This window comes from Schistocerca gregaria, chromosome 3, assembly GCF_023897955.1.
Source record: "Schistocerca gregaria isolate iqSchGreg1 chromosome 3, iqSchGreg1.2, whole genome shotgun sequence".
Classification (NCBI taxonomy): Eukaryota; Metazoa; Arthropoda; class Insecta; order Orthoptera; family Acrididae; genus Schistocerca; species Schistocerca gregaria.
The window spans coordinates 113,948,816-113,967,847 of record NC_064922.1 but is presented as its reverse complement, the minus strand read 5'-3'; the positions used below and the strand labels follow the sequence as shown (position 1 = coordinate 113,967,847).

Genomic DNA, 19,032 nt, shown 5'->3' with positions numbered 1-19,032 from the left:
ATAGACAGGTGCCTTTCGTGCAAGAAGCCATGGTATTGAGGCAGTAAGCACAAACTTTCTTCTGAAATTTTGAAACATTTAAATCTATTTCTAATAGATATGGCAGTTAATCACCTACTCAATACTGGCTTATTATACTTATCACATCACACACATTTGTACAGTACAAAGTGGTATGTGGGTTTTCCCAAAAATGTTTCTTTTAATTTCAGGACCTCAGAAAATATTAGTCATGCCTCTATTCTTGATAACGATGAAGCGGAAAGCATTATGAAGACAATGCACTGCCACCTAACACTGCTGCTAAGCCTTCCACTGCTAAAGCAAATAAAAGGAAACTTCAGGACCCACTTGATAGAGAGTTGATAACAGTTTTGACACATAGTTCAACTTGTGCTGTACCACAAAAGAATCCTGATGACTTGTTTTTGACGTCTCTTTTGCCTTACTTAAAAGAAATGACTCCGACGATAAACTAGACTTTCAAATACAAACATTACAATTAATAAAATCTTACAGCCGGAAGACTGTAGAGAGCAGCACTATTACTGACTGCTTCATAAGTACTGCGCCGTCAGGTTCGCCGACATTGACAAGAACACAAAGTCCTTCACCTGAGAGTCAAATCACTTATTTTTCGCCAGTGACTGGACTGCCGGATGAAGACTCGGTCTTGTCATTTGAAGAATATTATAAGTGATGAGGTAGCTGACATGAACTTGTAATGTAAACTCTTTCACTGTAACCAAGCTTATGTTAACGTTGTGTTTCAACTGTATGTTCATGTCCATAAATTATTTACTCTATGTAATTAAAAAAACGTACGTCAATGTTACTGCAAGTTTTTATTCCGCCCCAACAGAGTCACGTAACTTTGTATCCTTCTTTTGTGAGTTAATTTCTATACTAGAGATCAGTAAGTCGAAAGATGCTAATGATATGCGGTAATATGCAAGGAATTTCTACGGAAAACTCCTAAGTTTCTTGTGCAACAACACAAACTTTCCTTCACTTGGACGATTCATAATAATTGGCTGAATCCACCATTTTCGTTGGCGTTCACGCCTTCTGCGACTTCTAACTACGTGTAATGTTACTGCAGCTAAATATTTCAGTTTCGAATGACAGGTCATCATGCATGGTGTCTCTCGTGGCTGATTGCAACACACCTGCAGAAACCACAGATTTTTGTCGCTAGTGCGCCACTCAGTTTCGTCGGCGCGACTTCATCCGCCGCGATTACAATCGTTCGAAGCGTGACACTAGGCGACTATTTCAGCCGCTATTATTATCTAGGGGAGAAAATAGCCTAGTGTGGCACTAGCCTCATTGAGTAAAGCGGGACTGCAGAACGCACACAGTCGGGAGTATGATTTCAGTTCCCTCGCTGGTTGAAGGAGCCGGTGGACGATACAGCATTGCCAGTGGGCAGTGGTGCGAGGCGCTGTGGCTACAAATGAGACCGCCCCGATACGTCAGCTGTGAGATACGTAGGAAAAGTAGTTATTCGGATGCAATGTAGGTAATATTATTTAATAAATAATTGCTAGTAGAAGTGGCTTTTCCTATGCAGGTATCAGGAGAGGACTACAGATCACAAATGCTATGTTACACCAATTTACAACGCCTAATATCTATCATCCTCATAAATAAGTGACTAACGTTCACTCTCTAAAGCACTAATCTTCAGGCTACGAGAAGCTTACTGGGATCATCCGACCGCCGTGTCACCCTCAGTGGAGGGTGCGGATAGGCGGGGCGCGGGGACAGCACACTGCACAATGTCAGCACTAGTACATTGTATATTCACCTTTCGCAGCAATGCAGGCTGCTATTCTCCCATGGAGACGATCGTAGAAATGCTGGATGTAGTCCTGTGGAACGGCTTGCCATGCCATTTCCACCTGGCGTCTCAGTTGGACCAGCGTTCGTGCTGGACGTGCAGACCGCGTGAGACGACGCTTCATCCAGTCCCAAACATGCTCAATGAGGGACAGATCCGGAGATCTTGCTGGCCAGGGTAGTTGACTTACACCTTCTAGAGCACGTTGGGTGGCACGGGATACATGCGGACGTGCATTGTCCTGTTGGAACAGCAAGTTCCCTTGCCGGTCTAGGAATGGTAGAACGATGGGTTCGATGACGGTTTGGAAGTACCGTGCGCTATTCAGTGTCCCTTCGACGATCACCAGAGGTGTACGGCCAGTGTAGGAGATCGCTCCCCACACCACAATGCCGGGTGTTGGCCCTGTGTGCCTTGGTCGTATGCAGTCCTGATTGTGGCGCTCACCTGCACGGCGCCAAACACGCATACGACCATCATTGGCACCGAGGCAGAAGCGACTCTCATCAATGAAGACGACACGTCTCCATTCGTCCCTCCATTCACGCCTGTCGCGACACCACTGGAGGCGGGCTGCACGATGTTGGGGCGTGAGCGGAAGACGGCCTAACGGTGTGCGGGACCGTAGCCCAGCTTCATGGAGACGGTTGCGAATGGTCCTCGGCGATACCCCAGGAGCAACAGCGTCCCTAATTTGTGGGAAGTGGCGGTGCGGTCCCCTACGGCACTGCGTAGGATCCTACGGTCTCGGCGTGCATCCGTGCGTCGCTGCGGTCCGGTCCCAGGTCGACGGGCACGTGCACCTTCCGCCGACCACAACATCGATGTACTGTGGAGACCTCACGCCCCACGTGTTGAGCAATTCGGCGGTACGTCCACCCGGCCTCCCGCATGCCCACAATACGCCCTCGCTCAAAGTCCGTCAACTGCACATACGGTTCACGTCCACGCTGTCGCGGCATGCTACCAGTGTTAAAGACTGCGATGGAGCTCCGTATGCTACGGCAAACTGGCTGACACTGACGGCGGCGGTGCACAGATGCTGCGCAGCTAGCGCCATTCGACGGCCAATACCGCGGTTCCTGGTGTGTCCGCTGTGCCGTGCGTGTGACCACTGCTTGTACAGTCCTCTCGCAGTGTCCGGAGCAAGTATGGTGGGTCTGACACACCGGTGTCAATGTGATCTTTTTTCCATTTCCAGGAGTGTAGATTCCCGCTTCATCACGTAAAATGACAGTGGTAGAATTGCACTTCAACAGAGAACCAGACGACGCTGGTACTGCTTCAGCGAGGAGCATAAGCTTCAAGAGCTTCTCGGCAAAACAGGTGGAAAGGAACCTACATGACGACTCTTTAAGATAGTCCAAGGACTTATTGTCTTAATCTCCGCAAAACTCGGATGGAAAAGCACAGTCCCTCATATTGTACGTCTTTTATGCCATTCTCTATGGACTCACTGGCTGAACTTGAAGATTTCTGGAGTTTTAGTGCGAGTGAGGGTGTTCTGGCGTTGAAAATGACCTGCCCAGCTGCGACCCATCTACGATGCTCTATGCCACGCTGTATTTTATACACTTACGCCTCTGAAGGGGTAGTTGGATCCCCAGTTGGCCGTCCCGCCTGTCGAGGGTGCTCCGTTGTCCGGGCTGAACACGATGATGGAGTTCTCCAGCATTCCTCGCTGCTGAAGCGCTGCCACCACCCGCCCCACCGATTCATCCAGTTTGGAGACAACGCCTGTAACACGAGAAGGTGCTGATACCGCAGTTCATTGAAAGGATGAGCAGTGCCTGTCACCATCGCTGAAAACAAATTGCATTTAGAGATCGGCTAGGAATCATCTCTTTTGATCTGGAAATGGACCTCTCTCGTTGTAATACTCCCACTGGTGAAGCAGTTGGGCTTTCGTTCTTGGAGACCTACTGTGCCAAAATTAGTCTCTCCAAACTACAGAGAATCACACACTCCGCCGCTCTTTCTGTATTACCTACTGTTCACTGCATATCTACTTTCCATATCTCCATACTCCTCTCGTACGTCTCCGGTAACCAAAATGCCTACACCCTATACTCACCGTACCCGGTGCCACGACTCTATCAAAAGGCTCCCCTTCCCACCATCTCAATGCACTACATATCCAGTCCCAACGGAATTTCAATCGCTCCTAGACATTCATGATATTTACCCCCCTTCTTCCCCTTCAACCTTCCAATCATAAGCTACTCTACTCATCTCAATGGACAGTACTACCCCACTTTTCCACTGACTAATCGACACCTTACCATAACATCTCAGCTATCAGACTACCCCCGTAATTCCCTATCAAAAATCATGTCTTCAGTACCTCTCACGTCCAAATCGCCAGTCAGATTTATCAGCAGTACGTGTGACACACTTCTATATTATGATTTCGAATATGGTGGAGGAGGGATATAAAGTAATTTTAAATAAAGAAACTAATAATAGTCTAATGCCGAATGGTGATACCTAAATAGATAGTGCACAGATAGTAGCTCTACTGTATTTTTGCGCATCCACACGTCAATCTATATAATGACCTGTCCAGAATTCTCCTCCCTTTCAACTGGAAATGAGGACTGCAAAGCCATATAAACAGATGGTAATCATTTTTAAAATCACGAGTGATCTCAGTTTTAATAAGAATGAGATGCGCCTCCCCTTGGTTGACACGTTGAATGGCGTCATCAGTTGTTGAAGATACTTTATGCCACCGATAAACAGTAAACGAAGAATAATTCAATTCCTTCGTAATGCAGGAAGACGTACTCTCTTTCTTCCCTAACAGTTAGCATGATTGGAGGACGACTTATGCAAAGCGTGTATGATATGTGTGTCCTGTGAATAAAAGACATTGCAGCAAGAATAAGTGAAGTGGAATTTTTCTTTCAACAACGCGAGACTGCGTTAACGTAGCGTTGGACAGAGAGTAGTGACAATAACAGAATTCCTTTGAAACTCTGTCAGTGAATAACTAGTACATTTTGCGAAATTTGTAGATAAAATTATGTATAACCAATGGCAGTTACAAGTCGAGCTGCCAGTACTTCGGTGTTGCAACAGTCCACAGGGTCCGTGCAAAGTCGGAAAATAATCGTCAACTCTGAAGTGAGCTACAAACGTACTGGTACCTGGCGACGTCCCAAGGCTGCAAAATGGTAAGTACCCATCCCAGAACTCATTTTTCAGTTCTGCAAGTGGTTTGAAGGCATAATTTACTAGATTTTAGAGTTCGTGGGAGTGGTTCATTTTTTGCAGCAGACGTTATTCAAAATAAACGGTGCTGTTACCTGCTTGAGTTGTGTGTATGGAGACTTCTGTAGATAGACTCACTAACGTGGGTAGGGGACTGAATTTTTATCTGGGATTAATGCATGGTAACGTCTGTAATCTACATCCCACAAGTCATGTTACGGTGAGTGGCTGAGGATACTTTGTGTACCATTGTCGCTTCCCGCCGTTTTCCGGTTCCAGTTGCAAATGGATCGCGGGAGGAACAATTGCTAGTATACGTTCATTTGTGCTCGAATCTCTCTGATTTTACCTTCATGGCCCCTTCAGAAGATGTGTTTAAGAGAAAGCATTATATTGGTTGACCCTACTAGTATATGGGTATTGGGACTTTAAACAGCGCCATGATGCAGAACGCCTCTCTTGCATCGTGTTCCAACGGAGGCGGCTGAGCATTGCCATGATGTTTTCGAGCTTACTAAATGAACCTGTAACCAAACGCGCTATCCTTCTTTGGATCTTCTCCATTTCATCTAGTACGGATCCCAAATTGGAGTGGAATATTCAAGCAGTGGTCGAACGAGGGTTTTCTAAGTCACCTCCTATGTGGATGGACTATACTTATTGAGAATTCTGACAAAGAATTTCATTCTGCCATCTGCCTTGCTTGCGGTTACGCAGTCGTTCTATTCTGAATAGGTTTTATTAGTAGGTCCATCTCAGAACTTACTATACTTCTCAGCAATATGTCATGGCATTTCCCTGGCATTGGAGAACTGTTGCTAGTTTAACGGTCTTGCCTGCAATAAAAAAGGTACGCCACCTGAATAATATCGAAATTTCAGGGACAAGTTAGTGGCTGATCAGACAAACAGGTGCTCTTGGTTATACAGAATCGTCTCTAAGCTTTGCACCTGACATCTTTAACCTTTATTTTTTGAGTCATCAGTCCTCTGACGGGTTTGTTGCGGCCGCCACGAATTCGTCTCCTGTTACAGCCTCTTCATCTTGGAGTAGCACTTTCAACCTACGCTCTCAATTATTTGCTGGATGTATTCCATTCTCCGTGTTCCGCTACATTTTTTGCCTCTACAGCTGACTCTAGTAACATGGAAGCCATTCCATGATGTTTCTTACACATGTCTTATTATCCTATCCGTTCTCCTTGTCAGTGTTTTCCAAATATTCCTTTCCTCGTCTAATCTGCACAGAACATCCTCATTCCTTATCTCATCAGTCCACCTAATTTCCAAAATTAGTCTGCAGCACTACATCTCAAATGCTCATATTATTTTCTGTTTCAGTTTTCCCACAGTCCATTTTTCACTACTATACAATGCTGTGCTCCAAACGTACAATTTCAGACATTTGTTCCTCAATTTAAGGCCTATCATTGATAGTAGTAAACTGCTCTTGACCAGAAATGCCCTTTTTGCCAGCAGTAGTATGCTTTTGATGTCCTCCTTGCTCCGTCCGCCATTGGTTATTTTGCTGCCTAAGCAGCAGAATTCCTTAACTTCGTGACCATCAATCGTGATGTTAAGTTTCTCGCTATTCTCTATACTGTTACTTCTCATCCTTTCGTCTTTCTTCGATTCAACCTCAGTCCATATTCAGTACTCTTTACAGTGTTCCTTTCATTTTAAGCAGATCATGTAATTCTTCTTCACATTCACTCGGGATAGCAATAACAACGAATCGTATCATTGATATGCTTTCGCCTTGAATTTTAATTCGACTCCTGAACCTTCCTTTTATTTCAATCGTCGCTTCTTCAATGTATAGATTTTTGTTGCACATCCCCTAATTATTTTAGAAATTCTGATGGAATGTTATCTACCCCTTCTGACTTATTTGATCTTAAGCGCTCCAAAACCTCTCATAAATTCTGATTCCACTATCTCTTCTAAATATATTCCTCTTTTGCCTCTTACAAACCCTAAAAGATGAATTTCACTGTGAAAAATTATAAAAATACATAGAGGCTTTCGCCACACCAGATGCAATTAAAGCCGTGCTTTTCTACGAGCTCGACTGAATTTCATTTTGTGAAAGAGTAGGAATCCATTCCTTTATGTCAAGTACAGAGTTCTCACTGTTTAAACAAGAGTAGAAAATGCAAATAAACACAAGATGGACGATTGGAAGCATCGTGTCACGCGTGCACTAGCAAAATCTCACTGAACTAAAAGAACAACCACCACACTCTACTTGCAGAAAGAGCAACATCACATTTCGAGTATCGCTGTCGTACAGTAAATATTGCAGACCTCCTTGACGGCACAGGTCACATAGATAACTGAACATTAGGGAAATGGTACTCGTACACCTGAGCAGATCATTAGACCGGTAGAATCTTGATGCCTGTGGTCCACACGCGTACGAACTAACATGTGGACGCTGGATGAAACGATCGACCACTGATGACTGGACGAAGCCCTTAGTATCCAAAGTGAAGAGTCAAAACATTGTGACCACCTCCTTCATAGCGTGTTGGCCCAGTTGTCTACACGGTGTGAATTCGACAAGTCCTTGCGAGGTTTCCGGACGTATGTGACCCCAGTTGTCTACGTACAGCCAACACAGTTCCCGTAAACTACAAGCTGGTTGTCTGTGGGAGCGGAACTAAGAACAGATGGTGCCGTAATTGTGTTCCATCCAGTTCAGATCAAGACATTAACATTTCATTATCAAGCTTCTCAAACCACTGTAGCAGAATTCTGAGGCGCATCAGTTGGAAGAATCCATCACTATCTTGAAAACGCATGAAGAGATGGAGGTGCTCCGCATATGTGTTAACGTAGTCCACAGGGCAGTAGTGCCTTCGACTGGTATCACTGATCTCTTCGGAGCCTTGGTGAATGTTCCCCGTATCAGAAAACTGCCCGAAGTGGTCTGTGTCCGTTACTTAATGCCTGTTTCGAGCAGACATTTTTATCGATAATGGCGTATAAGGACAAGACCATCAACGTAGTATAAAAATAAACGTGATTCATCTGACCAGGTGACATTTTCCATTCCCCATGACACAGTCGAGGGGGACACGTATCCTTTGCAGCTGCGACTGACAATGATAATCGGTCGACCACGGGGCCCCAGACTGAATAATTTGCCCTGAAAGGTGTGTTCCGAAACACATCTTCCCGCACAAGCACTGTACTCTGTTGTCAGACCTGCCACAGAGCACCGTTCACAAATCGTGTCAGTCCTCCACGTCCTTTGTTGAGGTGTGGGCGTCCATAACGTTGTCGGCTACTCTTTGCTTCACCGTCCAACAACCACTTTCCTTAGATGATCATGACAGCACCACGGGAACAGCCGCTTGCGAGGTGTTCTTTCCCAGCCACCGGAACGCAATAATGAGCATTTATTAAAGCTTACGTCAGTGGATTTCCCATTTCATGCATGTATAGTGGCTAGTATAATTCTCCTTTGGTCTCTGCTCCTTCCCGCAGTTAAGTGCCCGTAACTTCACTAGACGATAGCAATATCTAAAGAGTTGCGTTAAATAACTGTATCTGCAGTGTAGATTGCCAGTAGTAGACTAGCAACCGCATACTGTTGTACTGATTAAGCCATTGCCTTCAGTTCTGAACAAGTGGGCAGTACCTCTTCTATGGCTACCAATTCATGGTGATTTGCACTATATAGCATTATATAGCATTGCCTTCAATTCTGAACAAATAGGCAGTACCTCTTCTATGGTTACAAATTTATGGTGATTTGCACTATATAGCATTAAATTAAAGCTTACGTAAAGTTGCGTAGGAGAGGACACTGTTATGTTTGGATGAAAACATATTTTTTTCCTATTCTATGGCTGTTTTTATGGTGCTGTACCTCAGTCACTAAAAACATATCCCTTACGAGATCATGTTGTTGTCTTTCTTCACACACAGCCATGCCAGAGGCAGGATTCGAACCTGCGACCGTAGCAGTCCCGCGGTGCCGGACTGAGCGCCTAAAACCGCAGAGACCACCGCGGCCGGCCAGTTTGTAGCTCCTTGGCAGTGTAATAAAGGTAAACTTCTGAGTCAATGCAATCAAAAGATATGGCCATTTATCTCGCTTCCCACGCCCGGGTTCCCAGGTTCGATTCCCGGCGAGGTCAGGGATTTTCTCTGCCTCGTGATGACTGGATGTTGTGTTCTGTCTTTAGGCTAGTTAGGTTTAAGTACTTCTAAGTTCTAGGGGACTGATGACCTTAGATGTATAGTCCCATATTGCTCAGAGTCATTTGAACCATATGGCCATTTATGTCACATATTTTGATGCCCGCAACCCACTCATTCAAAACTACAGGACAATTCCCTTTAACCGAGAATGCCGAAACTCGACGACAGGCAAGTTTCCATAGTACTGGTAAAGGGAAAAATCTGAAAATTACTAAATTGTAACTATACCAGATAAAAGTAGATTTTACTTCGCCTGTGAAAAGCATGTTGTTATTGTGTTGTGGTCTTCAGGCCAGAGACTGGTTTGATGCAGTTCTTCACGCTACTCTATCCTGTGCAAGCTGCTTCACGTCCCAGTACCTACTGCAACCTACATCCTCCTGAATCTGCTTAGTGTATTCATCTCTTGACCTCCCTCTGCAATTTTTACCCTCTACGCTGCCCTCCAAGGCTAAATTGGTGATCCCTTGATGGCTCTGAATATGCCCTACGAACCGATCCCTTCTTCTATTCAAGTTGTAATACAAATTTGTCTTGTCTCCAATTCTATTCAATACCTCCTCATTAGTTATGTGTTCTAACCATAAAAGGATAAGAGAAAATATTACTGCATGCAAACATAAATTGCAAGTTTTACTTAAGTTTTATTTAATAAGGAAATAAAAGGATTTTGTTAAATATTCTCTCTATATATATGTAAATTGCAGTACCTTGCACGCTTCGTTTTGAGTATGGGAGGTTTACTCAGCGACTACTGTTGAAATTTTGATACAATCTTGGAAGTTCCGGGACCAATATCTGGCTAATATCGATATCGACAACGGGTAAAATCGTCGATACTAGCGAATACCGGGATGGATGAGCTTTCGACATACATAAATATGTTTGTACGGAACACACAGTGCCCGAATCCTACACGCATTTCGCCAATTTTTTTACCAAGGTTCCTGTTTTAGACCTTATAGGAAATGTTTTGGATGTGTCTGGCGATAAGACGCACACGTTTGCTCGCAGATAGCTTACACCTGTGCTTTCGTGATAGGCGATTTATATTCTAAGCACATTTTCGAGCAGCTCTCCGCGTTCGAGATGACGCACTTCCTTGTAAGAAGAACAGCGTCTGCCGTCAAAAGTTTGTTTTTGCGAGCACGGAAGTGTCACGAAGTTGCCCATCCGCCTCCAGTGGTAACACGTCGTGTGCCTTACTATTAAATTTCGTAAGTGAGGCAACCAGCGTAGTGTGTGTGTGTGTGTGTGTGTGTGTGTGTGTGTGTGTGTGTGTGTGTGTGTGTGTTTGAAATCCTATGGGACTTAACTGCCATGGTTATCAGTCCCTAAGGTTACACGCTACTTAACCTAAATTATTCTAAGGACAAACACACACACACCCATGCCCGAGGGAGGACTCGAACCTTCGCCGGGACCACCCTCATACCAGTATAGTGCTTCCACCTGCGTATCTCCCGCTGACTGAAGTGTAAATGGGGCGAGTGACAGTTATACAGAAAGTACACTTCGCCTCTCGTCTTGACGTGAGTTGAGAAGGACGACACCGTTTCAGATTTCGGATTGTTGGCCTATCAGCGTTCCCCTGCCTGAGTTTTTGTTTACGTAAGACAGCTCTTCAGCGTACCTGCGTATATGCGCCTGTTGGGGTCCGATATGTAGAGGAACTTGTTGATGGCCTCCTGAGGCGCGGTGACGGGGGCGGCGGGGTCCCCCGCGTGGCAGGCCTGGTGCGACAGGTACAGGAAGAGCGGCCTCTCCGCGACGTGCTCCAGGATGAGCCGCTCCGCCTCCTCCGTGTAGACGTCGGTGGAGTAGCGGCCGGCGTGCTCCCACGCCGTCGTCAGGTTCTTCCACAGGATGAAGCCGTTCAGCTCCTGTGAGGGACAAAGAAACAGATTCATAGAGTGCTTTGATGAATTGTGTTTCGGCCAGAGATTCAGCCAGGCTTTCTCAACCAAGACGTGCCTGCCAGCCACCAATGTCTGGTGGCCTATGCAAAAACGCCGACACAGCATCCTGGAAGGCTACGTTCTGGTGCCAGTAAATTCACTTTGTTGCAATTAATAAAATATTCCGGGTTATTAGGCCATGGTCGAAGAGATTTCACTTTAACACACGACGTCCCGTCCCCATCAGAGGATGTCATTTTCCAGAAGGATCGTAGCTTTGCTGAATGTCCGATTCACACCCTGCCTCGCTACTGACCACGGCAAAGTTCCGCTTCCGCGAGCTTCCGCACAGAGACGTGGCGTCAGATATTTTGAATTCGGCACACAACTGGCCGTTGTCGACTGCCGTCGTTCGCTCTATCAACCCATGGTGGTTCAAAATGGTTCAAATGGCTCTAAAACTATGGGACCTAACATCTGAGGTCATCAGTCCCCTAGAACTTACAACTACTTAAACCTAACTGACCTTAGGACATCATACACATCCATGCACGATGCAGGATTCGAACCTGCGACAGCAGTAAAATGGTTCAAATGGCTCTGAGCACTATGAGACTCAACTGCTGTGGTCATTAGTCCCCTAGAACTTAGAACTACTTAAACCTAACTAACCTAAGGACATCACACACATCCATGCCCGAGGCAGGATTCGAACCTGCGACCGTAGCAGTCGCACGGTTCCCGACTGCGCGCCTAGAACCGCGAGACCACCGCGGCCGGCGCGACAGCAGTAGCAGCGCTGCTCCGGACTGAAGCACCTAGATCCGCTCGGCCACAGCGGCCGGTCAACCCATGGTGGAATCCCAATTTCATTAAATTTCATGCCCTCCTCCTTGCTATTGAAAATTCTTGGAGTGTTTCACAATCTCTATGGCCTCTCTGTATAGCCTTTCGTAGTATCCGCTTGTGGCTGCCAGTACTTGAATCCTATCAAAATGAATGTGGTGGTCTCCTGACTTTAAGGCATGTTCCTCAACAGCTGATCTGTCAGTCTGTCCTCTTCTGCAATTGCCATTGTGCTCTTCCAGTCGTTTTCTGACTGTTATTTTTGTAGTACCCACGTACACCTCCCAACAACTACACGGTATCCTATAAATTCCTGCTTTATAGAGCCGTTGGTGAGCATCCTTTTCCAGTTTTAGGTGATAATGTATCCTCCGTGTGGGTGTGTAAATTACTGCTATATTCCGCTTTATCCGGTGGATAGCATCAAAGCTATACAAAGAGGCCATAGAGATTGTGAAACACCCCAGGAGGATGTGAAATTGAATGAAATTTGGATTGCGGTGCTCAAGAAGACGCGTACCTGTCTTTCACCATGGGTTGATTATAACAGCGGGCGACGGCAGTCGACAACGGACAACTGCGCTGGCGTATTCAAAACATGTGACGTCACGCTTCTACGCGGAAGCTCGCCCAAGCTACTTTAGTCAGTAGCCAGTCAAGATGCGAATCGGACATACACCAAAGCTACGTTCCCCCTTGAAAATGGCCTCCGTAGATGGAGACGAAAGTAAGATTTTGAAGTGAAATTCCTTCGACCACGCCATAAGGCCCCGGAATATTTTATTAATTGTGACAATGCCGGCAGTGAAAATTTACATTTTACAACTTGACTTCGTTTAACCCAGTGCGGAACAACGTGTCGTTTCCTCATCCGAGTGAGCCTACCACCAACAGTAACACATCTGGGCGCAGGGAGGGGAAATGTTAGCAGCTCCGACCATAGCAGCATTATCTCGGCGCCGCGCAACGGCCCGGCATAATCTCCGAGCTACTCTGCCCTCATCGAGAACCACCAAGGTAAACGTACTGTTCTACCAAATTACAGGTAGCCATGACGATACCGGTCTTCAGGCAAGATCCGTAGGGTAGAAGTAGCTCAGTTCCCACTGCCAGTCGGGGCACATGTCGGTCATCAATCACCTTTAGTTGAGCTTGGAGCTACTGCAAGTTTCTGGTAGGTGCACGCTTCTGCCAGATGCCTGTACAAGCCGTGGGCCTTATGTCACAAGAGCTAATACGGTAAGTGATCAGCAAGGAGACGACGCAGAAAGCCGCAGTGGCGCTGCAGTGGCTTTACGCCATTCGTGACGTCACTGACTGCCTAGTAGCCACGATCGGAAACTGGGACACAACCGTAGGAGTGGTGTACGGAAGGCATTAACTAATAAAAGTATTTTACTAATACTAAGCCTAAAGGAGGAAGCCGATTGGTGGGAAGAGTACACTGACTGCCTCTGAGATGAGTGGGGGGAAACAGGCCTGATGATGAGACAAAGGAAGAACTAAGAATCGATACGGAAGACATAGTGGTACCAGTATTACGAGTTTGGAAGATTTTGGAAGAATGACGATAAAATAAGGCAGAAGAGAGTTTCGGAAATGACTGTGGGGAACTGACAACGAAGCGACTATTGAAGATGATGTGTAGAAATTATGAGTGTTGAGACATACCATCAAGGTACCGAAAAAATATTCACACATTCACCAAGACATGGGAGATGCATCGAAGTTGCTAACAAATATTATATATAGTACTTTCCAAAAGACAATTAAGAATCTTTTAGATGACGATCACTTTGGCTTTGCCACTGGTAAGAATACCAGAGAAACATTTCTGATGTTGTGGTGGATGATGGAAACAACAGCGAAGAAAAATCAAGGAACTTTTATACGATTTGTCGACTTGCAAAAGCGTTCCACAATGTAAAATATAGCTGGATGCTCGAAATCCTGAGAAAACTAGGGCTTAGGTCTAGGGAAAGAGGGTAATATACAGTATGTGGAAGAACCAAGAGGGAAGACTAGAAGACCAAGGAGGTAGTTACTGAATTAAGAATCCGGGGATGTATTCTTTTGATCTTACTGTTCAGTCTATATAACGAAGAAGCAATGGCGGAAATAGAAGAATCTTTCAAGAACGAAAACTAAATTCTGGTTCAAATTATTCTATGATAATATTTCCTGATGACATTTCTACGACAGTGAAAGTGAATATGAATCACAGGACGTTATGAATGGAATGAAAAGTATGAATACAGAATATGCAGTGGGGATAAATCGAAGAAGCAGCAGAAATGAGAACAGCAAGAAACTTAACATCAGAACCAGGATCTGGAAGTAGATGGAGTAAAAGATTTCTGGCTCCTAGGAATCAAAATGGCACATGATGAGCGAGGACATACAAAGGAGACTAGCACGGGCAAAAAGAGCATTTTCGGCCAGAAGAACTCCGTTAGATGTTTGTTTAGAGGACAGCATTGCATAATAGTGAAACATGGAATGTGGGAAAACCTGAACAGAAGAGAATCGAAGAATTTGGGTTACACAAGAATGTTGAAAATTTGGTGGATTGATACGGTAAGGAATGAGGAGGCTCTCAACAGAATCGGAGAGGAAAGGAATATAAGGAAAACACTGACAAGAAGAAGAGACAGGATGAAAGGACATTTGTTAAGATATCAGTGAATAACATCCATGCAACTACAGGTAGCTGCAGACGGTAACAACTGTACAGGAAGACAGAGACTGAAATACATCCAGCAAATAATTGAGGGGTAGGTTGCAATTGCTACTCTGAGATGAAAATGTTGGCTCAGGAGAGGAATTCGTAGTTGGCTGCATGAAGCAGACAGAAGACTGGCAATTCAAAAAAAAAAAAAATGTGTCCCAAAACAAGAAATAACTTTCCAGTATACATACCTTCAGATCTACGAACACTTGTTCATCCTCAATTAAAGCCTGGTGTAGAGAAAAGGTGCCGGCCGCTGTGGCGGAACTGTTCTAGGCACTTCAGTCCGGAACCGCACTGCTGCTGCGGTCGCAGGTTCGAATCCTGCCTCAAGTATGGATGTGTGTGATGTGATGTTATTAGGTAACTTAGCTTTAAGTAGCTCTATGTTCTAGGGTACTGATGAACTCAGAAGTTGATCTGTATCATTTTTGAAAGAAAATGGTTTTCGTTTTGTATATTACCATACCTTCGGGTTATATATTAAGAATTGGATTTCTTTTTACTGTTGTGTACTGTTATATTTATAAAAGAGAAAAACGTTCATATGTTTATGCTTTCCTAAAATTTTTGGTCGGCATGAAGAAGTTCACCCGTGGTATTCACTAAGAAGGGGAGGTCTTGATGCTGAGCTCACAGATTTACTTCGAAATTTGTACACCTTTAGTAGGCCATTATAACAAAATAACGTGTCAGTAGTAAAGTTCACTTCTCTGGGATTTCCGAGAAAATCTCATGAGAAGTTTTATGTGGCTTATGTACCTTAGTGTAGGTGCCCGATCATGGTGACCAAGTGATTACTGTTCGAGCTTTGTTTAGTCAAACATGTATGAGGCAACGGTTCGAGTCCCACTAAAATTTAATTACTAATCTATGTTTTTACCAATGGTCATATTATTTAATTTGTATGGCAGTTGATAAGCAAAATAATTTTTTTTAAAAAAAACGTGTTTTTGCATGAAATTTCAATTTATGTTTCCCATGTCTGCATGACAAATACCATCCTGCAATGTGTAATGTCGCGAGCACATCTACATGACTCTTTTGGTCTGGCATATTGTGACTTACTGTATTACTGATTGTGAATAACGCCATTCGCATCATTTTATCGATGTTTGATTTGGGCTTTCCAAGCCTATATCTCGTCCTTGAAAATTTAAATACAAATACTAAGTAATCAAATACCATATGAAATTTGCTACTACTTAACGAAAATGGGCGTGATTTTTTTTCCATTATATCAGCTCTCAAATGTCATATACATTAAAAAAATATACAGGAAGAAGTAACCGTTTGCGGGACTAGAACCGTTGCCTAGTCTACAACAATGTGGCAAAGCGCAGACGCTAACAACTTTTGTTTGTTTTAGATTTTTAGTCGCATTCTGTTCTTTGCAATTTTTTGGGGCGGACGTTCCATGACATCCGTAAAAATTCATCGTTGATCCGTTCATTCAGTTTTTTATTAGAAAGGGCTGCTAATCCTCTCACCGAACACCCCTTTGACCCAACGACTTCTTACGGCCGAAACCTTCGAGCAGATACATCAGTCACATAACAGACGCATAAAGATTCCCTTACCGTTTTCTGGGAATGGGCAGACTAGTGCACTTTACTACTTGCTCACTACGTTGTTTTACTGGCATACGAAAGGTGTACAGAGTCTGAAGTAAATCAGCGATCCCAAAAATGCGGCCTCCCCTTGTGAGTCTAATGAGGTCTCCTGTCCCCGCTAATAGCGATTATCACCTATTGTTCAAAATTATTTTAATAAGCAGGCGTTGAGGTTCCCTTGTTTCCCTGGATCGAGTTCTTGCCGTTTATTGTCATCATCTTCTTCCTTACATGGGCGAATTGTAGTTAGCATGAGTGCATCTCTTAGGGTTTGTTATCTGCTGTAAAAGGATTTTTAGAATTGTCATACTTGTTCAATTCTTTTTTAATTGCTGAAACTGTAATTAAGTGGTTCACGTGTAATTGTTAGTTACTGATTTCTTGTCCTTTGAGGGTTTATTGTGAAGGACTTTGAAACAGATTTTAAAGGTCTTTTAAATTGAATTGATTTTTCTGTATGAAAGCTTTATATTGTTGAATTGTTGTTTAAATATCATAAACTCTGTCTGAATTTACAGTAACTTCATATATTCGTGGAAGTTTATTGTTTGTTTTAATTGTGAAACCTTCTAGGAGTAAATCATTCTGCACGCAAATAATCGTGAATAACGAACCAAACATTGGGGACCATTCCATCCCGTAAAGTCCGTATTGGTGATTTTGGGACGTCGAGGTTTCCCCATTACATTAATTTTTCTAAATAGTACATAATTTTATTTTATTTTGTGACTGAGCACAAAAACCTTTTAGCGTTAAAATTTGTGCATCATGGTGTGACAGGCCTGAGGTTTGCCCAATGAAACAAATCCTGTTGATAGACTCAACAACCACCACTGTAATGTGAGCCATGCCTTACGCCTTCAGTGCCTTCTCAAGCCCCCTGTTAATGCGCTTAACAGCTATATTAAGATGCCTGTCAAGACGGAACATTTGCACGAAATGCACATTTGTGAGGTCACCACTCATGTCATACTGCCCACCCGTATCAAGAATGTTCGTAACTTCACCGACAATCACTGCTTGATGCTACTTCGTAAGATTCCTGCATAACTTCACTATGTTAATAATCACGTGAGCCAACTTTGCACTAGGCTTCACAGCGCTGGTGACCTGATACTCATTCCCCAACACTTCCTGTAACTGATTGCCAATTCCTCTGCTATGCGAACTACCAAACAGTAGAACCTTCTTCTTCGTACTAAAATTTGCAGCTGACTTACGCTCCATAACTGCAGAGATCTGCTGCATGATTCATACACCTACAGCTACAAGAGATTCCTCTCCATTGCACTCTGACCAGCTGGTCAGATCTATTCATAGCAGGCATAGTGCAACCACCTGAATGTCTCCATACCCTAGCAGACTTCTTGCCAACTGCCAATTACCGTTCCTGGGACACCTTCTCCGTCCTGATCCTACCTAGTTCCCTCTTTGCGTTTTTGTCTGCACGTGAAGTGCACAGATATTACGCTGCTGTTTCTCTGGGTAACTTATTCTTTCTACATATCCTGCAATTCCAGAAGAGTATTTCAGTAGAATTCCCACTGGCTTCCCCACTGAATTCTCTCCAATGAACTCTCAGCGCAGGTGTAACTAATTACCTTGTCTTCGGGCGTCCTTTGGATGATGAAATCGAAGTAGCCGATGGAGCCGCCCCAGTGGCCCAGATAGGAGTCGAACCCGCGGTAGGTGGGCGTGAGCTCCACCTCGTGGAAGCCTAGGTGCCACTTGCCGACGGCCCTCGTGACGTAGCCCAGCTCCTTCAGGTATCCAGGCAGCAGCGTACCAGGGGCAAGGCCGCGACCCTCGAACTCGTCCATAGGAATACCCTGCTGACCTGTTTATCGCGTCAGTGACTCACTCATGAGATAGCGATTTGACTCTTATCATTCATTTTTAATGTCAGAGATGTGGAGACAAATTTCCGGTACTCGAGGATGGGGGTTTGGCTGTGGGTTAGCATACCACCACAGTATACACCGATTTGAAACATTCCCTAAAGAAAATGTAAACGTCAGATGGATTAAAAGATATCCACTCTGATTAAGAACAAAGACTCTAGTTTATGGAACACAGAACGTACAAGAATTTGCATGTAAAATTGAGAATTTAATTCGAGAAATGAAAGTACTAAGAATGGATAGCCTTGTAATGACAGAAATGAAACATTAGGGCTGAGGGCAAAAAGTGATTTTAGACTATCCTGTTTTGGGGTGGAGTGGCAAAAACTGAAATAAGAGGTAGCAGTTTTTACAAGATGGAAATGGAAACAAGGAATAATTAACTGGAAAGAAGTGATTGCAGGAACAAACGGTGTAACAACAAAAATTCGTGGAATGGAACTCGAATTAATTTCAGTTATTGTCTAATAAAAATGCCACTGAGAAGAAGAAGAGAGACGTACTCGATAGCTACAGGAAGTGAATGACGAATATCCAATTGTTAATAATGGAGAACTTAAAACAACGAATTGGAAAGACATTAATTAATAACATTTCAGGTTCATACGGGGTGAACACAGAGATGTTGATGGCAGCAGGCAGATTAACGATGGTAAGGTTCAGAAGTGTACAGTTAAGAATGGCCAATTTCGGCACAAAGAAATTCGTAAATACACCTCAGATAATTTGCTAACAAACCTAAAATCAGTTACAGTCTAGATAATAGTATGAAGAAAGCA

General features: G+C 44.1%; 1 protein-coding gene across 1 annotated transcript in view; it reads right to left on the bottom strand.

The window, feature by feature from the left end:
• Window positions 1-19,032, bottom strand: part of LOC126356025 (arylsulfatase B-like) — a 77,107-nt gene that overhangs the window by 34,876 nt on the left and 23,199 nt on the right. Inside the window, exons 4-6 of the mRNA XM_050006679.1 lie at window positions 17,954-18,189; window positions 10,901-11,150; window positions 3,423-3,580 (exon numbers count right to left, since the gene is read on the bottom strand). Of these exons, the coding sequence (XP_049862636.1) occupies window positions 3,423-3,580; window positions 10,901-11,150; window positions 17,954-18,189 (644 nt within the window). The remainder of the gene's footprint in view (window positions 1-3,422; window positions 3,581-10,900; window positions 11,151-17,953; window positions 18,190-19,032) is intronic.